Genomic DNA, 23,550 nt, shown 5'->3' with positions numbered 1-23,550 from the left:
GGCGGCCAGTATTAATGGTGGAGGAAGAACCCGGAAAACCCCGGAAAGAACCACCGACCCACGAGAAGCTACTGGCAGGCTTTCTCACATGCCCACATTGGCTGAATCTTAGACTCGAACCGCCGCAGACAGAGGTGAGATGGCAGTGATCCGTAACGAAGAGCGCTTTAGACCACTCGGCCACTCGGGGCCCCCATTGGTTTAGTTTTTACTTAGCAAAATAAGCGTGTAATTTGCACTTGTGTTGTGTCACTCATCCATATTTCTCGTCATTAAACGTAGCGCAAAAAAAAACAAAAACAAAAACAAAAAAAAAATGATTCACCCAGTTTTAAACAAGATATGGTGATTTTGGATAAATAATGTTTTCTTCGGAGCCTGAACCTCAAAGCTCGAAAATGACAAATATTGATAAAAGTACATGCACAATTTCTTTAATAATAGCACCAATATTATGAGTACCATGAATTATATATATATATATATATATATATATATATATATATATATATATATATATAGTTTTCTTGTTTTTGTGTAAGTCTCAAATTGTTAGTTATGTGTTCATTTGAATATATGTAACAATGGCCGCCCATAGTCTTTAATCACTGATACCAACCGACCTCAGTCTTTACAAGACAGCTATAGTTAGTGTCCAAACGATAAACATTGTTATCCAACCTTGACATTGGTTTGTCAGCTGATCCCCAATATTGCGTCAGATGGACACACCTCCAGCATTGATTTCATTCTATAAATAAATCCACTCATCGAAGTCACAGCACAGAGCAAGTTCGGTAGACCAGAAGTGTGAGCGGAGAGGGAAATTCGAGAGAACAGGTAGAATATATTCGTGGGTACAGGTGTATTATAACGATATAGAAACCTATTTATAAATAGTAATGGAATCAAATATGAATGAAAATTGTCACCAGTTAAAACCGGGTACCATCCTGGAAACAGAGCGAAAGGTCAGAGAGTTGACATTGACTGCAAATCCAGATCCGTCATCAAAAAACTCTGTTTCAGTGGATGAAGATATTGTCGCCATTAACGAGGATATCACTGATGTCCCAAAGGATAAAGGGCTTGTGTCGGACATTTCACAACACTACAAAACCATTTTGAAAACGCTAGGAGAAGATCCATCAAGGCAGGGACTTTTGAAGACCCCAGAGAGGGCTGCGAAAGCTATGCTATACTTTACTAAAGGATACAGAGAGAACATCAGAGGTATTGTACAATGCATACATACATACATACATACATACATATATACATACATACATACAACATACATACAAACATACATACATACACATTCATACATACATACATACATATTCATACATACATATATATAAATACATACATACATATATAAATAAATACATACATACACATTCATACATACATATATACATACATATTCATACATACATAAATACATACATATATAAATACATACATATATAAATACATACATACATACATACATACATAAAATTGTAAAGCTAAAATGAAGTAAGGGCTATTTTTGGTGCTATATCTATTTTCAAATATGCTGCTTATTATTTTCATCTTTATTCATCATTAAATTTTAATGACAATAATTTAAGTTATCTGGAAATCTCAGTGACATAAAAGTTTTATGGTAAAGTCTAAATTGAATATTAAAAACAGTTCCTTGTTGCTATTAAGTAACGTAGTAATCAGACTATAAGACAGGGGCTCAAACACAAATTACCAGGACGGCTACATGAGGACTAGTACATTGGCCAGAGGGCTATGTGAGGACTAGTACATTGACCAGAGGGCTACATGAGGACTAGTACATTGGCCAGAGGGCCACATCAATGAAACATTTCCATACAGCATTTGTGGCTCATATAAAAGGTAGCCAGTTGAAATGTTGTAAACAAGAAGTAAATTATATAACAATCTCATTTTTATCAAGACTGTCTGGCTGTGAAGAAAATATGGGCATTATTAATTGTTTTACAAATTCCGAGTTTCATTGCAGGCCACAAGAAATAACTCCTTGGCCCACATGTAGCCCACAGGCTGCATATTTAATAACACAATGGTTGGGGGGTAATAATAGTAAGCCTACAGGCTGCATATTTAATAACACAATGGCTGGGGGTAATAATAGTAAGCCCACAGGCTGCATATTTTATAACACAATGTCTCGGGGTAATAATAACAATACTAACAATAATGTGGATATAGTACAGTGCTTAATCTTGAGAAATTCTTGTTGTTGACACCTCTTAGCTCATCCCAGCATATGTGGCTGGTTAGAACTTAGAAGTGACACCCTGTTTTTCAAAAAGTGTTTTTGGTGTGTGTTTCCCCTCTCCTTCCGTTTGTGTGTAAGTATTATTGTGTAAAAACAATAATGCCGTAAAAGTTTTGCAGGGTTGCTTTATTTTTTATCTATCAAGTTATTCAGTTTTCTTAGCCCATATAGCTACGTGATGTACTATCTTCCCTATGTCAGTGCTTACATTGGGCATGATTTCATCCTAGTAGCTTAGATTTAGGGTTATGGAATAATTTCCTTCCCTTTCCTATAGTTTGTTGTTGTATTCATTGACTTTGCCAGAGTCATTTGTCCATGTGTGTAAATATTTGGTGCTTTTGTTGTTGTTGTATATGTTTGTGTTTGGATAGCCTTTTAGGTCAAATTCATGAGTTTTAGTCCTTATTTATCCTTATCTTAAAAAAAGCCTTTATAAAATAATAAGGTGTCTACCTGTTTGTTTTGTACTTGCGTGTGTGTTGTGTGCCTGTAGAAAATATATGCCTTAGCATACGGAGTGGGCTTTGCATACTCATGTTATACAAAAAGGGATTGAAATCATCCATCATGCAGACGTGATGGAAAACATCAGATTTGTTTTAAGTTTTAGATTGATTGTGCCATAGCACATAATGTGTTCACATTCGTGGTATTGGAGTTTTCCTTCATTATAGATAATATGGGGAGCATCCAGATGTTTTGGGTTATGCCTTAGCACAAGCTAGTTTTGTCAAATTATTGTGGATGTATATTGTTAGTGTGTTGGTTTCTTGTGACCAGCATCTTATTGTTTGCGACTATCCATAAGATAGTTATTATAACAATTGTGCATGTAATGTTTGTGTTGTGCCTTAGCACTTGTGTTAAGTGCTTTACATATTAGATAGCATATAAAATCACGTACAACAAGATTATAAAAACAAACACCATGAAATTACAAACACCATGAAATCACAAATAAAAACATGCTATAAGTAGTTAAGGAAGTGAACATTTTCCAGATTCGTAAAATTGGTATATATTAACAGTTATATCAGTAAACAGACGGATGTAATCACAATGTTCCTGACACTTTTTAAAAAAATAAATAAGGGGATAAGCAAGAAACAAAATTGCTGAAGAGCACATTCAAAGATGGAGAGGCATACAAATATTTAACCATTCATTCCTCTGACAACATCTTCTGTTGCTGTCTTTGTGGGTTGACAGTTACTTAAATCTTAAAATTAATATTATTCTTAAATGAACATTCTCTTGGTTATAAGCAATATGGTTGCACTTCAAAAAATAACATTTAGGAGGGTGTCAACAAGTTGGTTTGATGCCTAGGGAGCAAGGCTCACAGAAGTTCCTGCATTTTATGCATTTCCATGGCATAAGTTTAACCATATATTTGTAAAGGACACTTGCTTTAAGAAATTTTCAAGTTGTTTTGCACTCTTTGAAAGGGTAGCTAGGGAGCACCTTCCCTGATCTTCCCACTGATGTGTCTGTGGGGTCTGACAATTTTCAGAAGTAGGATTATAGTCCAGTGGGGTAACCATAATGAAGCTATTGTAAGTCACATATTGAATGCACCAAGAGATCTGGGTCTGTGCAGTTTGTTAGGAGTAATCAGTTCAACAAATAACAAGGACCCTGATCAGTCGGTGCATTATATGATGGCAGATCAGGGTCTGTGTTGCTTGCAGTTGGACTCAGCTTAAAATCAAAGTATATACTATATGAAAAACTCTAATGAAATATCATCTACAAGAAGTAAGTGGAATTTGGAAATTGATAATTTACAAGAAATAGACCTGAATAAGTCCTTTCTGCTTCCTAACAGGACTATAAAATGTTCCAGATTATTGGTGGGTGCAGTTTAGCAGTTTAAATGTTTCATGGAACTATTACATTGCAAATGTTCTCTTTAAAAAAAAGACATGAATTATTTGGAATTATCTGTGTTCTTTATGTGGATTACATACTGAAACTATTAGGGACCAACCATTGTGGGGGGAGGATATTTTCAAAAAAAAACAATTCAAACCCTAAATAGCCAAAACAAGATTATTTCTCTCATTAACAGAAAAAAATATTATATTAATTAAAATATATGAGAAAAATATTATCTTGAAGTAATCTCTGTATCTTTGTAATTTGTGTTGTATATTTGTTATAGTTTGGTACATTGTGCCTGATTTATCTTGTTTCTGATAATTTTGTTCACCTTTTTGTCATTTTTCTCCCAACAGATTGCCATTAACTCCAAAACTGTGAGTCTAATGGTAATAAAAGAATCCTGACACACTGGTTCTTATGCTGTGGTACCATGTGGTACAAGGTGAATCTAATCCTTCCCATCATTGGCATTCTTTCGATTCTGGGGACACAAATATTTTATTCCCCTTTTATTTATATTCTTATTAAAAACATGATGTGAACTATTTGGATTAGTTCATTGTTAGTCACAAACACTATTTGGTTGCTGAACTGGGCTCTCTGCTCTGAATTCAGTACATTAGTAACCAAACCTGACATGTTTTGGTAGCAAGAAAATACATGCATACATATAATTATGGCAGTAATACCTTGCAACACACATCTTCCAACAGTGCACAGTAATGTAATGTATTGAAACATGAAGGAGTTCATTATTACAGAAAGTAAGGGTCAGAAATTTAATCTTTTAAAACCTTTGGGTTCATTATTACAGAAAGTAAGGGTCAGAAATTTAATCTTTTAAAACCTTGGGGTTCTTTATTACAGTTAACAAGGATAAGAAACTTGTCTTTTAAAACCTTTGGGTTCTTTATTTACAGAAAGTATAGGTCAGAAAATTAATCTTTTTAAACCTCAAGTTCATTAATGAGTAAGTAAGGATCATAATTTTTGTTAAGAACAATCTCAAGGTGCTCATTATTACAGAATGTAAGGGTCAGAAATTAATCTTTAAGATATTGTTCTGACCATAAACAGAATTGTCTTTATATAAATACAACAGAAATCAATCACACATTCCATGACAAGTGCTTTTTTTTTAACATACTTTTAATTGCCATTATAAATGTCAGTGCATTGGCATTTTGCATTGCAGGTGCACTGCAATTGACTGAAGACTAGTTCAAGGTACACAGGTGTATATCTGCTTGTTTTTTATGGAGGTACAGTCTGGGCAAAATGAAAAGTTAAGAGATACACATGTACTGACTTTGCCCTTTTTCAGTGCAAGTACAGTATGGGCAGGCTAAGGCAAGTTTTCAATAAGCAACTGTATGAGCTATGTCAAGCATAGGACTGTTCTGTAGACTGCATTCAGAAAGCAAAATACAATCCTTTGTTTGAATTAGGATTGAAGTGCAAATCATTTATTGATGCAAATGAATTCCAGTTTCTGGAATGTGCTGGCATGTGTCTAGACTTGGTGGATGAGGTTTTTAGCTGTTTTAAGGTTATATCTTCTTGATATGACAAAGCTAATGCCACTCTGTGAGGCATTTGCATACAAGTCATCAGGATGCTATTGATTTGTAGAAAACAATCAGAATTCCCATTAACATGGTGTTTACTTATGCTTATGGCTAAATCCTTTCAATCTCATCAGCATGTCAGTCCTGTGGAGGATTCATTTGGCAACCCTAGATGTCTTATAGACACAGATCGCTAAAAATCTTACTGACATGTAAGGGACATGGAGGATTCATTTGTGAACCCTAAATGTCTTATAGACATAGATCCCTAAAAATCTTATTGACATGTAAGGGACATGGAGGATTCATTTGGCAACCCTAAATGTCTTATAGACATAGATCCCTAAAAATCTTATTGACATGTAAGGGACATGGAGGATTCATTTGTGAACCCTAAATGTCTTATAGACATAGATCCCTAAAAATCTTATTGACATGTAAGGGACATGGAGGATTCATTTGTGAACCCTAAATGTCTTATAGACATAGATCCCTAAAATCTTATTTACATGTAAGGGCCATGGAGGATTCATTTGTCAACCCTAAATGTCTAATAGACCCCTATGTCTCAGTAAAAAGAAAAATGATTATCCATGTCATTATTGATAAGTATTTTTACTGTCCTTCACTAACACCAGATATAAATTAAGATATTTTATAATATTTTGGCCTTAAAATGGATTTGATAATTTTTCAGTGTTAAATACAAAAGTGATTACATACCATTGTAATGTCAAGTATGAACTACTTGCATGTGCATATCATTGTTATGATTCTATCATCTTGAACTAAGTAACAGAAACAGCAAAAGCAATAAGTTTAGTAAAATTCAACAAAATAATTTAATTCTTTAATTTAATTCATGTTCCATGAAGGTCACATTATCCTGACACCAGGCCAACCTGTCCTAACACTAACCTCTTAATGCTGAGTTCCAAGCGAGGCAGCTGTAAGTTCTGTTTTTATAAGTCTTTGGTATGACTTGGCCAAGGTTCAAACCCATAATCTCCCACATCTAACCACTTAGGCCACTGGAGCATTTCCCAAAAAAAGCTAATTAAAGCCACTAGGCAAAACACAATAAAGTGAGCTTAGTCCAAACAAACCAGAAATATTAGGTCTCTGACGCATAACAATAATTTGAAGTTAATGACAATTAACTAGAGATGCCGCAAAGTTTTGTTTGAAAATTATTCCTAATTGTTTCTTAAATGCATCTCAAATTAGATTTTTTTAATTTCTCAAAACAGCATGAGTACTGGTGGTTTGTTATACAAAATCTTGTAATAGTGTTAAAGTGTACATAAACTAAATGTACACACTGCAGAACAATACACTTAGACCCTTTTTTGTGGACACCTACTTGTCAAAGACACCTGTCAAGAAAACTACCTTTGAGAATTTCCTATTCTAACTCTCAATATGACTGATCTACCGTGAACAGGGGATACTTGATTGGTTCCAATACAGTTCAACAGCATGTATTAAACTTATAAGGAACTATGCCTGAATGAACAATTATAGAGGCAGTATATATTTTTATTTGAATGTCTACTAATAATGATTACAAGAGGGGAAAACCTACATAAATGTAAGTAGTAAACATTTCATACTTGCAGGTCATTCATATGGAAGATGTTTGTACTGTATAAAAGAGCAATGAATTTTACCTGTCTGACAATTAAACACTGTCCCCATACATCATATTTGACCCAATTATAAAGTGCACTCAGTTGTGAATAACATAGATCAGTACCTGGTATATATAAATGTGGCTAATCAAATGGCTATGCCATTTGCTTCAGGTCGGAATAGAAAAACCATTCCAGACCATAACCTCCCTGTACATACAGTTATCTCAAGTGGATTAAAATTCATCACTGTATGGTGGGTATTCAGATCCCAAATAATTTGTCAGTTGATGCCATTGTGTATAGATCTCATTAAAAAAGCAGATCCCTAGCAGAATTTCCAGTTGATTGTCCAGCATGAGATGGTATTTGTATTGGTATTGCAGCTTGTGTGTTGGCATTCATGTTTGTAAATGAGCTGATTAAAGCAAGGCTACCATTTCAATCTTCGGAGAAATTTCTCACAGCATTACACTGGTTTATACTCCAAGCTTCCTGCAAGGAACTCATGAATAGCAGCTGCACTAATAGTATATGTACCGCACAAAATCATTCAAGAGAGATTTAGTGTAAATGTTACTTGGTAAAAAGTGTATTTAGTGTCTACAAGTGGACGCTAGGGATATAAGATGGGATAAAATAAAATGTGTGGAAAATAGTTCCCACATATACAGTAGTAGCTTGAGACTGCAAACTTGAACTTTCAAGTTGAATTCACATACATGTTAGGCATCGTTTGTTACAACAAAATAGGAGATCGTTTGTTTGCCAATTAATTGCTGGTGCTTACATAACACACACTGTAGAACATGGTTTCTTTGAAATATGTTGGCGGGCAAGCCCTTTTCAGAAGATAATTATTTGTTAATTTTTAAAAAGCTTGTTGTTTTCACTCTTTCTGTGTTACTGTTTATTCGAGCCTAAACTTGTAACAGGCTGCAGCAACATTGTCACAGATCACGTGTGCTAGATGCAAGCTTGATGTTGAAAAAAGCAATAATCTGAAGAAGAAAAAATCATACAGAGTGAAACTTTTACCTCAAATTACCTGCATGACCCATTCTGACATAGGAACCTGTCTATCATACCATACAAGTCTTATATTATGATGGACAGGGTCCTATATCAGAACAAGTCATGGGGGTAATCTAAGATAATTTTGTCACACTGTATAATTTATTTCTTCTTCTGATTATTGCTCTTTTTCAACATCAAGCTTGCATTGAGAACCTGTGTCACAGATGTGTCAATAAATATGCACTTTTTAGTACAATACATGAATAAAATGACACGTCTCCGTAATGCCTCACATACTGATTTTCTGATCTTAGGCATTGCATCAATATAGAGTGCATGTCCGGATGTTACAATTGGATCTCTGCAAGTTGCTTTATCTGGTGTATCCACCAGGGTAATTGCCTGAGCACTAAATAACCTCATTGCATTGCTCTGCCATGAATACTAAACCAAACTTAAAAAAAGTCGAAAAAAGTTTTAATTTTTTTGCTTTGTGTTCTTTCCTATTTCTTGTTAATTTAGTTTAATTAGGGATCAATAATTTGCATACCTGACAATAAACATTTATAGGAAGATGACAGTCAAGATAGGTATTGTTATTTATATGTAGCAAAGATAAAAAGTTTGACTACTTAGACTACACATTAAAGTGTTGATGATCAAAAAGCCTTAAGTGCAGATCAAAAACCATTTTAGCATGTAAATTATGTGCCTTCACTTCCAAGGCATTTCTGGGATGGATTATTTTCAAAAATCTAGGGCATGGCATACAACCTAGTCCATAGTTTGGACTTGGAAGGATAAGTTATTTTCATACCTCTAGGGCATGGCATACAACCTAGGCCATAGTTTGGACTTGGAAGGATAAATTATTTTCATGCATGTAGGGCATGGCATACAACCTAGTCCATAGCTTGGACTTGGAAGGATAAATTATTTTCATGCATGTAGAGCATGGCATACAACCTGGTTCATAGTTTGGACTTGGAAGGATAGATTATTTTCATGCATCTAGGGCATGGCATACAACCTAGTCCATAGTTTGGACTTGGAAGGATAAATTATTTTCATGCATCTAGGGCATGGCATACAACCTGGTTCATAGTTTGGACTTGGAATGATAAATTATTTTCATACCTCTAGGGCATGGCATACAACCTAGTCCATAGTTTGGACTTGGAAGGATAAATTATTTTCATACATCTAGAACAGTGGTTCCCAACACCCAAGGTCACAACCCAAATCGGAGTCATCAGGACCTTTTGAAGGGTCACATAGGGGTGCCTAGATTTTTTTAGGTTGCAAAACATATGTGGAAACAGGGTCGTGAGACTCAGGAAAATGTTTATTGTGTCACAGCCAAAAAAGGTTGAGAACCACTGATCTAGAGAATAGCAAACAACCTAGTACATAGTTTTGACGCTGGAAGATGAATTATTTGCATACATCTTGTTCATAGCAAACAACCCATTACATGGTTTGGAATCTGAAAGTTGAATTATTTTCATAAATCTGGGGTATAGCAAAACAAAAAAAAATCTAAATAGTTTTAACACTGGAAGATGAATTATTTGCATATTTTTAGGACATGGTGTTATGGCTCTATGATAATAGAAAAAGCAAAACCCAATAAGTTTTGTAAAATTAGCAAATAATTTATCTCCCTAGAATACAAAGGGAACATTTTAAAAGAACTTGTAGTATTGTGTATTAAATCTCAAGTAGTCTTAAAAGTTCTATCACAGGTCCAAATGTATGAAGTTCCAATTGAATTCCAGTGGTGTTCCAAATACTTTCTAATATTGAATGTTGTTGTTGTTGTAGGATTAATGCCATTTTTCAGCACACGATAGGCTATACATGGTGGCCACTATAAATGGTGGAGGAAGAACCCGGGAAATCCCTGGAAAGAACCACCGACCTTCCAGAAGCTACTGGCAAGCTTTCTCACATACCCACATTGGCCTAATCCGAGACTCAAACCTATGCAGACAGAGGTGAGATGGCAGTGATCCATAACGGAGAGCGCTTTAGACCACTCAACCACTCGGGGCCCCAATATTGAATGTGTGATGTGCCTTTAGTCTTGAAGGTAATAATGTGCCATTGGCCTAGATAGTGGCGATGTGCTAATAGCCTTTTGATGTATCACAACAAATATAATCAAAAAATGTCCTTGTATGAATTCACTACAACTCCAAACTAATGTGTAATACAAGAATATTATTGAGCACTGTGTAATTCCAGTGAATAATAATTTGAATAAATAAATCCAACCAAATTAAAAAAAAGTGAACACAACAATAAGACTGATTCTGTTTCAGATTTTATGGAAAGAACGAGTAATATTTCAAGTAAACAACGCTGTATATTAAAAGCTAAAACATGATAACAGAGCCAGGATGTAGGTCAGTTTCCTTCCTAAAACATTCACAGTTGTCAACAAGTTTAGGAATTTCCAAGTAAAAAACTAATATGATACATTTAGGTTCAAAGAAGTAAACATGCTTTTCTTCCATTGAAAATGATCTGAATATTTACATCCACAATCAGAGAGAAATATTTACAAGTGTAATATGTTGTTTAAGAAATGTCACTGGTCAGGTATATCATTAAGTGTTGAGTTTCGACAAGGTCAGGTACAGGATACATAATATATAATCATTAATAAAAGCCAAAAAACAATGCAAATTAAATATACATAACAATGGCAACAAAACCCAGTACATAATTATGTCACTGGAAGATGAAGTATTTTCATGCATCTAGGATATGGCAAGAAATGTATATTGTTTGGACTAGAGAAGAATAATTATTGTAATACATCTAGGGCATGGGAAAAAAAGCATTACATGGATTGAACTGTGGAGGATTTGAATGTGCAGTAATTTTTTAAGATTCAGAATCCTCAGATGAATGCCTAATTACAGTGTATATAATATTTTCAGGTTGTATTCTAAAAATATTGTCTGATTAAAATGTATTTAATATTCTCAGGTTGGGGTCCCAGAGTGGCCGAGTAGTCTAAAGCGCTCTCCATTACGGATCACTGCCATCTCACTCGCCTCTGTCTGTGTGGGTTCTAGGATTCAGCCAATGTGGGTATGTGAGAAAGCTTGCCAGTAGCTTCTCGTGGGTTGGTGGTTCTTCCCGGGGTTTTCCCGGGTTCTTCCTCCACCATTTATACTGGCCGCCATGCATAGCCTATTGTGTGCCGAGAAATGGCATTAAACCCCACAACAATAACAATATATTCTCAGGTTGTATTCTAGGAATAGTGTCTGGTCACAATGTATTTAATATGCTCAGGTTGCATCCTGGGATCAGTGCCTGATTACAGTATATTTAATATTATGAGGTTGTATTCTGGGTATAGTGGCTGATAACTGTATTTAATATGCTCAGGTTGCATCCTGGGATCAGTGCTTAAATTCAGTGTATTTAATATTCTGAGGTTGTATTGTGTGTATAGTGTCTAATCACAATATATTTAATATGCTAAGGTTGTATTCTGGGATCATTGCCTGACTACAGTGCATTTAATATTCTTAGATTGTATTCTGGGATCAGTAACAGATTACAGTGTATTTAATATTCTTAGGTTGTATCTTGGGATCAGGGACAATTACAGTGTATTTAATAATCAGATTGCATTTTATAAACATGCCACTTTGTGTGTGCTTAAATGTTGTCCATTAATTGCTTCCTTGATCACTTTACTTGCTGCATTATACGTAGTTTATGGTAATATATATTAATTTTATGTGATGAGTTTCCAGATATTAGGTGCCTGTTAATTCAGATCAAATATTTTTTTTGCATTTCGTGTTTTTGCAGGACTTAGTTATTACTGGTGCCACAGGTCACAGTTGATAATTGTTTTGGTGTTCTTGAGCTTGTTCTTACTGGTACAATGAGGCACAGTTGTTAACATGTTTTAGTGTTTTGTATTAGTTTTTATTGGTGCAATGAGGCACAGTTAATGTATTTTGATGTTTTTGCAGGACTTAGTTCTTACTGGTGCCACAATGTCTTTTGGTGCTTGTGCAGTAGTTTTTATTTATGCCTTAAGTCAGAGTTGGTTATGTGTTTTTACAGTAGTTTTTATTTATGCCTTAAGTCAGAGTTGGTTATGTGTTTTTACAGTAGTTTTTATTGGTGTACTATGTCACAGTTGATAATGTGTTTTTACAGTAGTTTTTATTGGTGTACTATGTCACAGTTGATAATGTGTTTTTACAGTAGTTTTTATTGGTGTACTATGTCACAGTTGATAATGTGTTTTTACAGTAATTTTTATTGGTGTACTATGTCACAGTTGATAATGTGTTTTTACAGTAGTTTTTATTGGTGTACTATGTCACAGTTGATAATGTGTTTTTACAGTAATTTTTATTGGTGTACTATGTCACAGTTGATAATGTGTTTTTACAGTAGTTTTTATTGGTGTACTATGTCACAGTTGATAATGTGTTTTTACAGTAATTTTTATTGGTGTACTATGTCACAGTTGATAATGTGTTTTTACAGTAGTTTTTATTGGTGTACTATGTCACAGTTGATAATGTGTTTTTACAGTAATTTTTATTGGTGTACTATGTCACAGTTGATAATGTGTTTTTACAGTAGTTTTTATTGGTGTACTATGTCACAGTTGATAATGTGTTTTTACAGTAGTTTTTATTGGTGTACTATGTCACAGTTGATAATGTGTTTTTACAGTAGTTTTTTTTGGTGTACTAAGTCACAGTTGATAATGTGTTTTTACAGTAGTTTTTATTGGTTTACTATGTCACAGTTGATAATGTGTTTTTACAGTAGTTTTTATTGGTGTACTATGTCACAGTTGATAATGTGTTTTTACAGTAATTTTTATTGGTGTACTAAGTCACAGTTGATAATGTGTTTTTACAGTAGTTCTTTATTGGTTTACTATGTCACAGTTGATAATGTGTTTTTACAGTAGTTTTTATTGGTGTACTATGTCACAGTTGATAATGTGTTTTTACAGTAATTTTTATTGGTGTACTAAGTCACAGTTGATAATGTGTTTTACATTAGTTCTTTATTGGTTTACTATGTCACAGTTGATAATGTGTTATACCAGTTGTTATTGGTGTACTAAGTCACAGCTGATAATGTGTTTTACAGTAGTCCTTATTGGTGCATTAAGTTGATGTAGTCCTTATTGGTGCATTAAGTTGCAGTAGTCCTTATTGGTGCATTAAGTTGCAGTAGTCCTTATTGGTGCATTAAGTTGATGTAGTCCTTATTGGTGCATTAAGTTGATGTAGTCCTTATTGGTGCATTAAGTTGCAGTAGTCCTTATTGGTGCATTAAGTTGCAGTAGTCCTTATTGGTGCATTAAGTTGATGTAGTCCTTATTGGTGCATTAAGTTCATCATTTTCCATTACTTTTTAATGTAAGGAATATAAGCAAATTTTTGGTATGTCAGTAAAAAAAGTGTAAAATTCATTAATCTTCTTTTTCTGTAAAATTTTAGTGCTCACAAAATTCTACTTTTCTTTTTCATAAAGTTTCACATTTGATTATTAACATTTTTAACATTGCTCCAACATTCTGAAAAGACAGCAAATAAGTAATTTTTACAATGGTGTGGGGGCATATTTCTGAAACAGAATTTAGTTTATCATTCAATTTTGTGTGAGCTATTTCCTGTCCACATGGACCTCTTGTTTGGATTACCCTGTGAATGATGGGGCATACTTATCATATTTCCATTTGTTTTGATTACCCTGTGAATGATGGGGCATGCTTATCATATTTCCATTGTTTGGATTACCCTGTGAATGATGGGGCATGCTTATCATATTTCACTTGTTTGGATTACCCTGTGAATGATGAGAGTCATGTCATAACAGACTTCACTGGAGCCATGTCGTTTTGACACCTATGACAGGCTAGACACAGATGTCACTGGAGCTATGTCATCTTGACATTGTTGACAGATTTGAAACAGACTTCACTGGACCTATGTCATTATGACATCATTGACAGACTTCACTGGACCCATGGCATAATAATATCATTGACTGGCAAGACACAGGCTTCACTGGAGCCATGTCATCATGACATCATTGACAGACTACACACATACTTCACTGGAGCCATGTCATCATGACACCATTGACAGGCTAGTCACAGTCTTCACAGGTGCCATGTCATCATGACATCATTGACAGACTAGACACAGACTTCACTGGAGCATGTCATCATGACATCATTGACAGACTAGACACAGACTTCACTGGAGCCATGTCATCATTGACAGACTAGACACCAACTTCACTAGAGCCATGTCATCATGACACCATTAACAGACAAGACAAAGGCTAAACTGGATTTCTTTTATTTTACTGTGAATTATTTTTGTTGACATCAGTATTTGTGGTTTTGGAAAAAGAATTAATTGGTATTTACACATATTGTCATGACTTTAGGGAGGGAGGATGGACCCAATTTTCTCCACAAAAATTTCTTTATTCATTCGGTTTTTCAATTCATGATTTGTAGCAACCCTGTAATCATTGCAAAAATGGTCCCCCCAAAAATAGTAAATTCAGAGTAAATTATTCATTTCTTGTTTGTATAGAGCAGTAGATGTTTCATCAGGCATATAGAAAATACATGTACCTCAGATTATTTTTAAGACGGGTAGCTCCTTTACCAATAAGAATTTTGCAGACTGCTCTCACCCTAAAAATTCCAATTTCCAAGTAAAAATAGCTGCTCTTGTCACTCTGGTTTTGGTTGTATGTAATTTTTTGGAAGAATGATCCAACAAGATCAAAGCTTATATTATTATATGTAACCTTGGGCAGAAAGGTCATTTGAGACAACCAGGAATGAAAACATGTTTGTATGGACAATGTTCAACAATAAAAAAGACAATCTTTTTTACGGCAATTTCCAATGGAGTCAGATATGTTATGGAAATGCATTCATATTTTAATTTCAGAAATACTGAATGATGCCATATTTGATGAAGACCATGATGAGATGGTGATTGTCAAGGATATAGAAATGTTCTCCCTGTGTGAACACCATCTAGTGCCATTTATTGGAAAAGTAAGTTCATAAATGATCTCATTGTGTGAACACCTTCTAGTGCCATTTATTGTAAAAGTAAGTACATAAATGATCTCATTGTGTGAACACCATCTAGTGCCATTTATTGGAAAAGTAAGTTCATAAATGATCTCACTGTGTGAACACCATCTAGTGCCATTTATTTTAAAAGTAAGTTCATAAATATTCTCATTGTGTGAACACCATCTAATGGCATTTATTGGAAAGGTGTGTTCATAAATGTTCTCATTGTGTGAACAATATCTAGTGCCATTTGTTGGAAACTCATAAAGAAACGTTCACTATAAGAACTGTCTCTAGATGTCAGCATTATAGAATGCAGATGGGGTGTTTGTGAACACCATCTACCTAATTTGTATGACTGGTAAAAGTAATACATTTACAGTAGTTACAGAAATGATTCACTTAAAACACTGAATTTTTTCATTGGTTCAATGTTTCAATTTTTGTGGTTTTCTGAGAAGCAACCATTTCCATATTACTTTAATTTGCAGATTTTGGAAGTAGAAATAAGGTTTCCACAGTAGAAACATGGTTCAGAGAGTTTTGATTCATGTTTTGCAGCAACCATGAAATCTGTTAAAATGGACTACCCATGAAAATTAGTGAATTCAAAGTGTATGAAAATTGTTCAGTGAATTTTGGTGGTAAATAAATTCAATAAGTGTTTTCTTCAGGCAAAGATATATTGCATTGTTATTCATGAATGTTAACGATAAGGCTGTTCTTTTTGCATTTGAACACCACATATTGATTTTTAAGGTACATACGTATTGAGATTTTGCCCACATGTAAATGAACGCAATCTTTCCATACATTGATAAAGCGATACAAATTTCCATCTAGATTCTATTCAGTGCATATTAAACTAAGTAGAGAAGACAAAATAATTTTTATGAAAGTAAACAATGTCTTTTTGTTTCAGAGTGGTCTCCCATTGAAGATTTAACCTGTTCACAAGAGTGTCATTAGAACTTACATAAATTTTAGCCACAAAGTTCTCTCTTATGGTTTTTTAAATTCATTAAAGAATGTAAATTCTCAGCTAGACAGATCTGCTTTGTTCTTATGACTAACTGTTGTTGTAGCTGTTTTTATATGCCAGTGATAAGGGAGAGCATGATTTATTATGCTGCTATATTCTCCATCCATCAGTCTGTTGCCCAGTGTATTGCTGCAAAATGATTCATTGTTCACCATCTACAGTTACAGACCTTGTGCATGGCTAATAAAGAAGAAATCTTTTGATTTGGGGTTCAAACAATCACAAGTTCAAGGTTATTGGCTAAAGGAAGAGAAGAGGGTTCACACACAATAACATGAATTCTCCACCATTTGTAATTAACAGACTCTGTGGATGTCTTGAACCAAAGTAAAGAAAAATACGTTTCTTCAGGAAGACGAATCATTTCTGAAAATAACGTTCAACCTCATATACCTGGACCAGATTTTTTGATAGCTTGTACTCGGATTAAGAAAGAAGGCTGTCTGTTGGGGTTAAAATATTCATTATCAAGGTCACTGACTGAAAGAAGAAAATGGTTTCTGCACAGACATTGCAGTTATCGACTATGTACTTTCACCAAAGTTTGTGGATGACTTAAACATTTGGTAAGAAAAAAGCCTAATGAATTTGTGGCCAGAAGGTCAAAGGTCAACATTGTTTTGAAAGAAGGAAAATGGTTTTTGCATAATAACTGTCATACTTTGACCAAAGTTTGTGGAGGGTTTACATTTAAGGTATGGAAGAGGCCCATTGATTTTGGTCAATGTAGCTCAAAGAAAAATGGGTTCTGCAAAATAACTTTGTTACAAAGCTGCTTGACAAGACTTTGGCTGGCTTGCACTTAAGGTACTAAAAGCTGTGGATCCTGGGTTGTAAAGGTCGGAGGTCACAGTTATAGTTAGTGTGTCCATTCAGTCAATGAGGACCACTTTAGTCATCCACATTTAGAGCCAGAACAAATGGTCTGTGGGTACAAAGGTGGCTGAAGTGGCCAGTGTGTATCCTGAATGTTCTGTGACATTGTTGACAGGGGATAGCAGCAGTGCAAATCATGGGGTTACTGGCTTGGGATTTCCTGGCCTGCCTCCATTGTTCTGTTGCAGCTGTCCTGTTGACCTCGCAAGTTGTAGCACCTTTACCAATGGAAGAGCACCACATGCTCCTCAGAGTCCTGTCCTGGGCAGTCTCCTCCCTTATGTCATAGCTAATGACAAAGTTCTTCAGTGATGTCTTCAGGGTGTTCTTGTATCATTTTATCTGGCCTTCTTTGTTGCATTTTCCTTGTTCAAGCTTGCTATAAAAGAGTTTTTTTGGAAGCCAGTGGTCTGGTAGTCTTGTATGAAAGTAATGGTTTCTGAATATGAAGGCTAGTTAATGAATACATGCATTAATCAAAGGTTAATGTCTTTAAGACTTCTTTTTCATTAGTCTCCCAAGTCAGCCATAGCATACTAGTACCTAGACTGGTGGCTCCCAACCTTTTTTGGCTGCTACCCAAAAAAATAGTTTTTCTGAACCTCATGAGCCCGTTTCCTCATTTTTATAAGTTTTGCTACCCTCAGAAAAATCCTGGTGACCATCCAGAATGCCTTCCTGATCCTGAATTGGGTTGTGACCTGGAGGATGGGAAGCACTAACCTACAAAAGGGATTACTAAACATTTGTTGAGCATATGATGTTCATAGTATTCTTGTTTTTTTCGGATGTCCTTACATCTGCCTGACTGAAGGTAGAATATAGCAAAAACATTGTCTGTCTGTCTATGTCTCCTTCCAAAGACAAAGCAGTTTCCACAACAGAATTTGAGTTTGCTTTGGTCTTTTTATTGTCAGACCTCACTGTGCCTTACCCATGGAAAAAGTATAAACCTCAAATCTCAAATGTGCCTGACTCATAGAAAAAAGTAGAAACCTCAAACCTCAAATGTGTTTTACCCATGGAAAAAAGCAGAAGCCTGTCAGTCTTCTATTGTTTGTACAATCTTCAAAAAATCCTTGAATTTGAGGTTTGTTTTAAAAATTTCTAGAATTAAAAATAGCTGGCTTTATCCTTGAAAAGTCCTTAAATTTGTTGAAAAAGTTATTGAACTGTACCAAAATCTTTTTAAATTTATCTGAGGGAATACAGAGTTTAAACTAAATAAAAAAACGTATTCTTTTAAATTCAGAATTTGTGTTATTTTACCTACTTTTAAAAATAATACATGATTAAAATGTGATAAAATTGGGTAGATTAGAGGCATGCCACTACAAGTTACCAGATGGACTAGCATCCCTTTGCTGTTTTTCTTATCCTTTTGTACATATTTATGCAGTGATCAACAAACTAACATGTGGAGAATGATTAATTTCCTTTTAAAAAAGTACTCCTTGAAAACATAGATGTCCTTGAAATCGTATTAAAAGTCCTTGAAAAGCAATTCTCCTGGGCTGTATTTACTGTGGATCTGCTAGGCACAAGGTTAAGGTCACCAAAGCTGAATAGGTGATTTGCCTTTCTTCATGATTAATCAAGTTTCTTTCACCTAATTTTGATAAGATTTCAAAGGCAGATTACACTTGGGCAGCAACAGCTTCTTTTAGATTATTTATCAGGAGAAGGCTGCTTATGCATGTATTAAAATATTTATTTCTGACCTTATTAAGTTTCCTAGACCCATTTCCATCAAATCTACACTTGAGCAAAGGCACTTTCTTTTTTATTCTTGGGCCCAGAGGTCAAAGGTAAAAGTTACTCGAGCTAAAATTGGCATTTGATTTCCACATGACAAGTCCATCTGCTTTCTTCAAATTTTCCCAACTTGGTTTTTATCAACTTATAGTTGCATTATGCTTGAGGAAGGGCAGTTCCCTGTTGAATCTATGATAGATAGATGAAAGATCAAGGTTGCTGCACATGAAATTGCATTCTTTGTTTCTGCATAATAATTTAACTCTGTGTACATGGACTCAATTTTCATCAAACTTAATAAGCATACTACACTTGGAAAATAGTACCTCCAAGTCAGTTATGTGAATCAATAAGTCTAAGGTCAAGGTTACAATTTTCAATATATACACTCTCAGCTAAATAGTATGTCTAGATTTCCGTTCTGTGGAGGATAAGAAACTCAAACACTGAGGTAACTCAGTATTTTGGCTTTGTGTATGCATAATTTTAGATCAGATCTTTACAGGTCAAGGATGTCATGAGGTGAAATGATGTTAATTTTCCATTTGTAATAGCCATTGTTTGGGGTGGGGTGGGGTGGATGGTCTGCTTATTGGTGAATCATTGTTTGAATTGAGAAAACTAGACAGATTTAGTTCTATCCTTCTGACTTATTTACTATGTCAAGTTTTTAATTAAAAAAATACTTATTTTAATTAATCTTCTTGTTCAGTTTGTTTGCAGACTATTTCTATATTGATGACAGTTTCCACTTAAAATTACCTTGTGAGCATACAAGGACAGTGTTTTTAATAAGAAAAATTAAAATGCCGTAAATCAAAGTTTCCCAAGATCCGAACGCCTGGATTAACACCAAATATTTGTATCTTTTTTAGGTGTCTATAGGTTACTTGCCTAACAAGAGGGTACTGGGATTGAGTAAGCTGGCAAGGTAAATTTATATAGTCTAGTAATAAATATCCTAAGTATTTTGTGTAATGTAGTCAGTGTACCATTACATTTTAAGTACATGTAGTGTGTGTAATGCAGTCAGTGTACCATTACATTTTAACAGACTTGATTCCAAGTTAAATGTAGGCAGATGTAACAGAGCTAAATACGCATGCAACCTTTTCATAGAATTCTGGTTGAGTGTTGATGATATTTGCTTCTTACTTTTGCTTCTTTCTTCCAGCGAATCTTAGATCAATACAGCCAGAAGAAAGGTCACATTTTTCAAACAGTCAGTCATTAACAAATTCAGCACACATGGCCTCGTTAGAGCTATGTTTGTCTTGTCATGTTTTCTTAGGACTTTTATTTGGATCCCAGAATAGCAAAATTAATGAATGCTTAAGGAAAGTGTTTCCTGTTCAGGCAGTCAGGCTTGAAAATCAGTTTTATGTTAGAGATAAATCAACATAGACCAAGACATGCACAGTACACACACGACTCAACAATATTCATTGTCTGATAATATTTGTCTAATTTGTAGTATATTTTTGCTTTCTCAAACATCAGTTTCCAATAAATTGCTGGTTGTATATATGATTTTAAAAAAAAAATAACTAACATTCAACTCTGCATTATCTCAATTGTTAACCATGAAGTTTATGAACTTTATATTATATCAGGTGTTAACCATGCAGTTTATGAACTCTAATATATCAAGTGTTAACCATCCAGTTTATGAACTCTAATATGTCAAGTGTTAACCATCCAGTTTATTAACTCTAATATATCAAGTGTTAACCATCCAGTATATCAACTCTATTACATAAGTGTTCAACTACCATTCTTTGCATCCTTTTATATATTTCATTAATATAACAAATATTGTAACATTGTATTGAAGGTTTGGTTTTGAAAGAAAATAATACTGACTTTAATTCATTAAAATTAATGGCATTTTTGTATAATTAATTCAGCATAAACATCTAAGAGTGTACAGATTGCAGTTAATTATGTGTACCTTTTATTTTTGTACCTGTTTGCTTTATTGGGTTAGATAAACATCAGAGCAAGCAATAATATTCAAGTAAAGTAATTGTACAAAGCATGAATCCCTCAGTTTATGTGTTGTAATCTTGATGGATAGATAAGTTAATTTAAGTAATTATGTCTCAGCCCCAACAAAAGATCACTGTAAGATTTGATCACTATTTAGACAGCTGTAACATAAACCACAGTAACATTTGATCACTAATTAGACAGCTCCAACAAAAAGCTGCAGTAACATTTGATTACTAATTAGACAGCTCTAACAAAAACCAAATTAACATTTGATCACTAATTGGACAGCTGTAACATAAACCATAGTAATATTTGATCACCAATTAGACAGCTCTTACAAAAACCAAAGTAACATTTGATCACCAATTAGACAGCTCTAACAAAAACCAAAGTAACATTTGATCACCAATTAGACAGCTCTAACAAAAACCAAATTAACATTTGATCACTAATTGGACAGCTGTAACATAAACCATAGTAATATTTGATCACCAATCAGATAGCTGTAACATAAACCACAGTAATATTTGATCACCAATTAGACAGCTCTAACAAAAACCAAAGTAACATTTGATCACTAATCAGACAGCTCTAACAAAAACCACAGTAATATTTGATCACTATATAGACAGCTGTAACATAAACCACAGTAATATTTGATCACTAATTAGACAACTCTAACAAAACCACAGTAATATTTGATCACTAATTAGACAGCTCTAACAAAACCACAGTAATATTTGATCACTAATTAGACAGCTCTAACAAAACCACAGTAATATTTGATCACTAATTAGACAGCTCTAACAAAACCACAGTAATATTTGATCACTAATTAGACAGCTCTAACAAAACCACAGTAATATTTGATCACTAATTAGACAGCTCTAACAAAACCACAGTAATATTTGATCACTAATTAGACAGCTCTAAAAAAAACCACAGTAATATTTGAATCTCTCACAAGCACACACATACAGAGCTAGAAGAAAGTGCATATAAATTATGTATTTGCAATAGCAGTGTAATTAATTTAAATGTTGATTTTTTTTTGATGACCATTAAAACAATGAAAATTAATTATTTGATGATCTTTGTGTACAAATGCAGTAATAGCTTATCAAGGAGAGATGCAAGTAGTCAAACTTGATAAGATTTGTATTCTGTCTTAAAATATTCACCTTTTTAGTTTGTTTTCATAGAGCATGGTGGTATAGTTGTTTTAATCTTTGGATGGTAATTATTTTCCTTAATTAGCAAATACAGTTAAGTGTTATTCACATTTCAGATGTTTTATACATTAAGATTCATGCAGTTAATTTGTCGAGATGAGATAGTTGTACTATGGAATGAATCAACACATACAAATTTATACATTGTAAATATTTTTAACAATGATTGGGGTGCACCAGATCGATGTACAGTAGAGCATTTTTTTTGTAGGGGTTGTATAGTCTGTAAAAATACAATTGCCCAGTCAAGCAAGGACTGAACATTTTTACTTGCTCAGAATAAACTGTTACCTAGCTCAAGCCCACAAACTTTGATGAAACTTTTGTGGAGGGCTTGCCCATAGGGTACAGAAGAACCTGAGAAAATTACCATATATTCTAACCTATGTGTGGAGTCCAACTGCAAACTGCACAGACCCAGGTCTTTATCCCATAATGTACCAGTTGATCTGGGTCTGTGCAGTTTGCTGTTTGTTAACTGCACAGACCCAGATCAACTGGCACATTATGGGATGAAATACCTGGGTCTGTGCAGTTTGTTAGGAGTAATCAGTAGAACAAACATCATAGACCTTGATCTTCATATGCATTATGCTTTGATGGATCTGAATTTTTGTTGTTTGCAGTTTGACTTGACTTATAAGTGAATACATACAGTAGTAACTCAAGCTAGCATTATTTAATCTCCCCTTCTGAGAGACATAATAACTCAAGTCAGTTTTATCTCCACCTGAGAGACACAATAACTCAAGTCAGTTTTATCTCCACCCGAGAGACACAATAACTCAAGTCAGTTTTATCTCCACCTGAGAGACACAATAACTCAAGTCAGTTTTATCTCCACCTGAGAGAAATATTAGCTCATATCAGCATTAATTTATCACCTTAAGAAAATCAGTAACTAATTTAAGCATTACTTCATGTCCCCCTGAGAGAATTAGTAACTTGAGTTAGTATTATTTATCCTTCCTGAGAGCAGTAGTAACTCAAATCAGCATTACTTAATCTCCCCCAGAGGAAAGTAATTACCCAAGTCGACATTACTTAATCTCCTCTTGAGAAAAGAAGTAACTCAAGTCAATATTACTTACTCCTCACCCCACCCATGAACTTTATTTTCCCTGAGAGAAGTAT

At 34.3% G+C, this 23,550-nt stretch overlaps 1 protein-coding gene across 1 annotated transcript in view; it reads left to right on the top strand.

The window, feature by feature from the left end:
- The first annotated feature begins 753 nt into the window (after positions 1-753).
- Positions 754-23,550, top strand: part of LOC149804468 (GTP cyclohydrolase 1-like) — a 44,566-nt gene continuing 21,769 nt past the window's right edge. Inside the window, exons 1-3 of the mRNA XM_089940681.1 lie at positions 754-1,233; positions 15,386-15,495; positions 20,068-20,123. Coding sequence (XP_089796807.1) covers positions 903-1,233; positions 15,386-15,495; positions 20,068-20,123 — 497 coding nt within the window. The 5' untranslated portion in view covers positions 754-902. The remainder of the gene's footprint in view (positions 1,234-15,385; positions 15,496-20,067; positions 20,124-23,550) is intronic.

Source organism: Sinohyriopsis cumingii, chromosome 2, assembly GCF_028554795.1.
Source record: "Sinohyriopsis cumingii isolate HCF-2022 chromosome 2, ASM2855479v2, whole genome shotgun sequence".
In the NCBI taxonomy this organism is placed as follows: Eukaryota; Metazoa; Mollusca; class Bivalvia; order Unionida; family Unionidae; genus Sinohyriopsis; species Sinohyriopsis cumingii.
The sequence above is the reverse complement of the archived record's forward strand: the minus strand, read 5'-3'. Positions and strand labels throughout refer to the sequence as shown.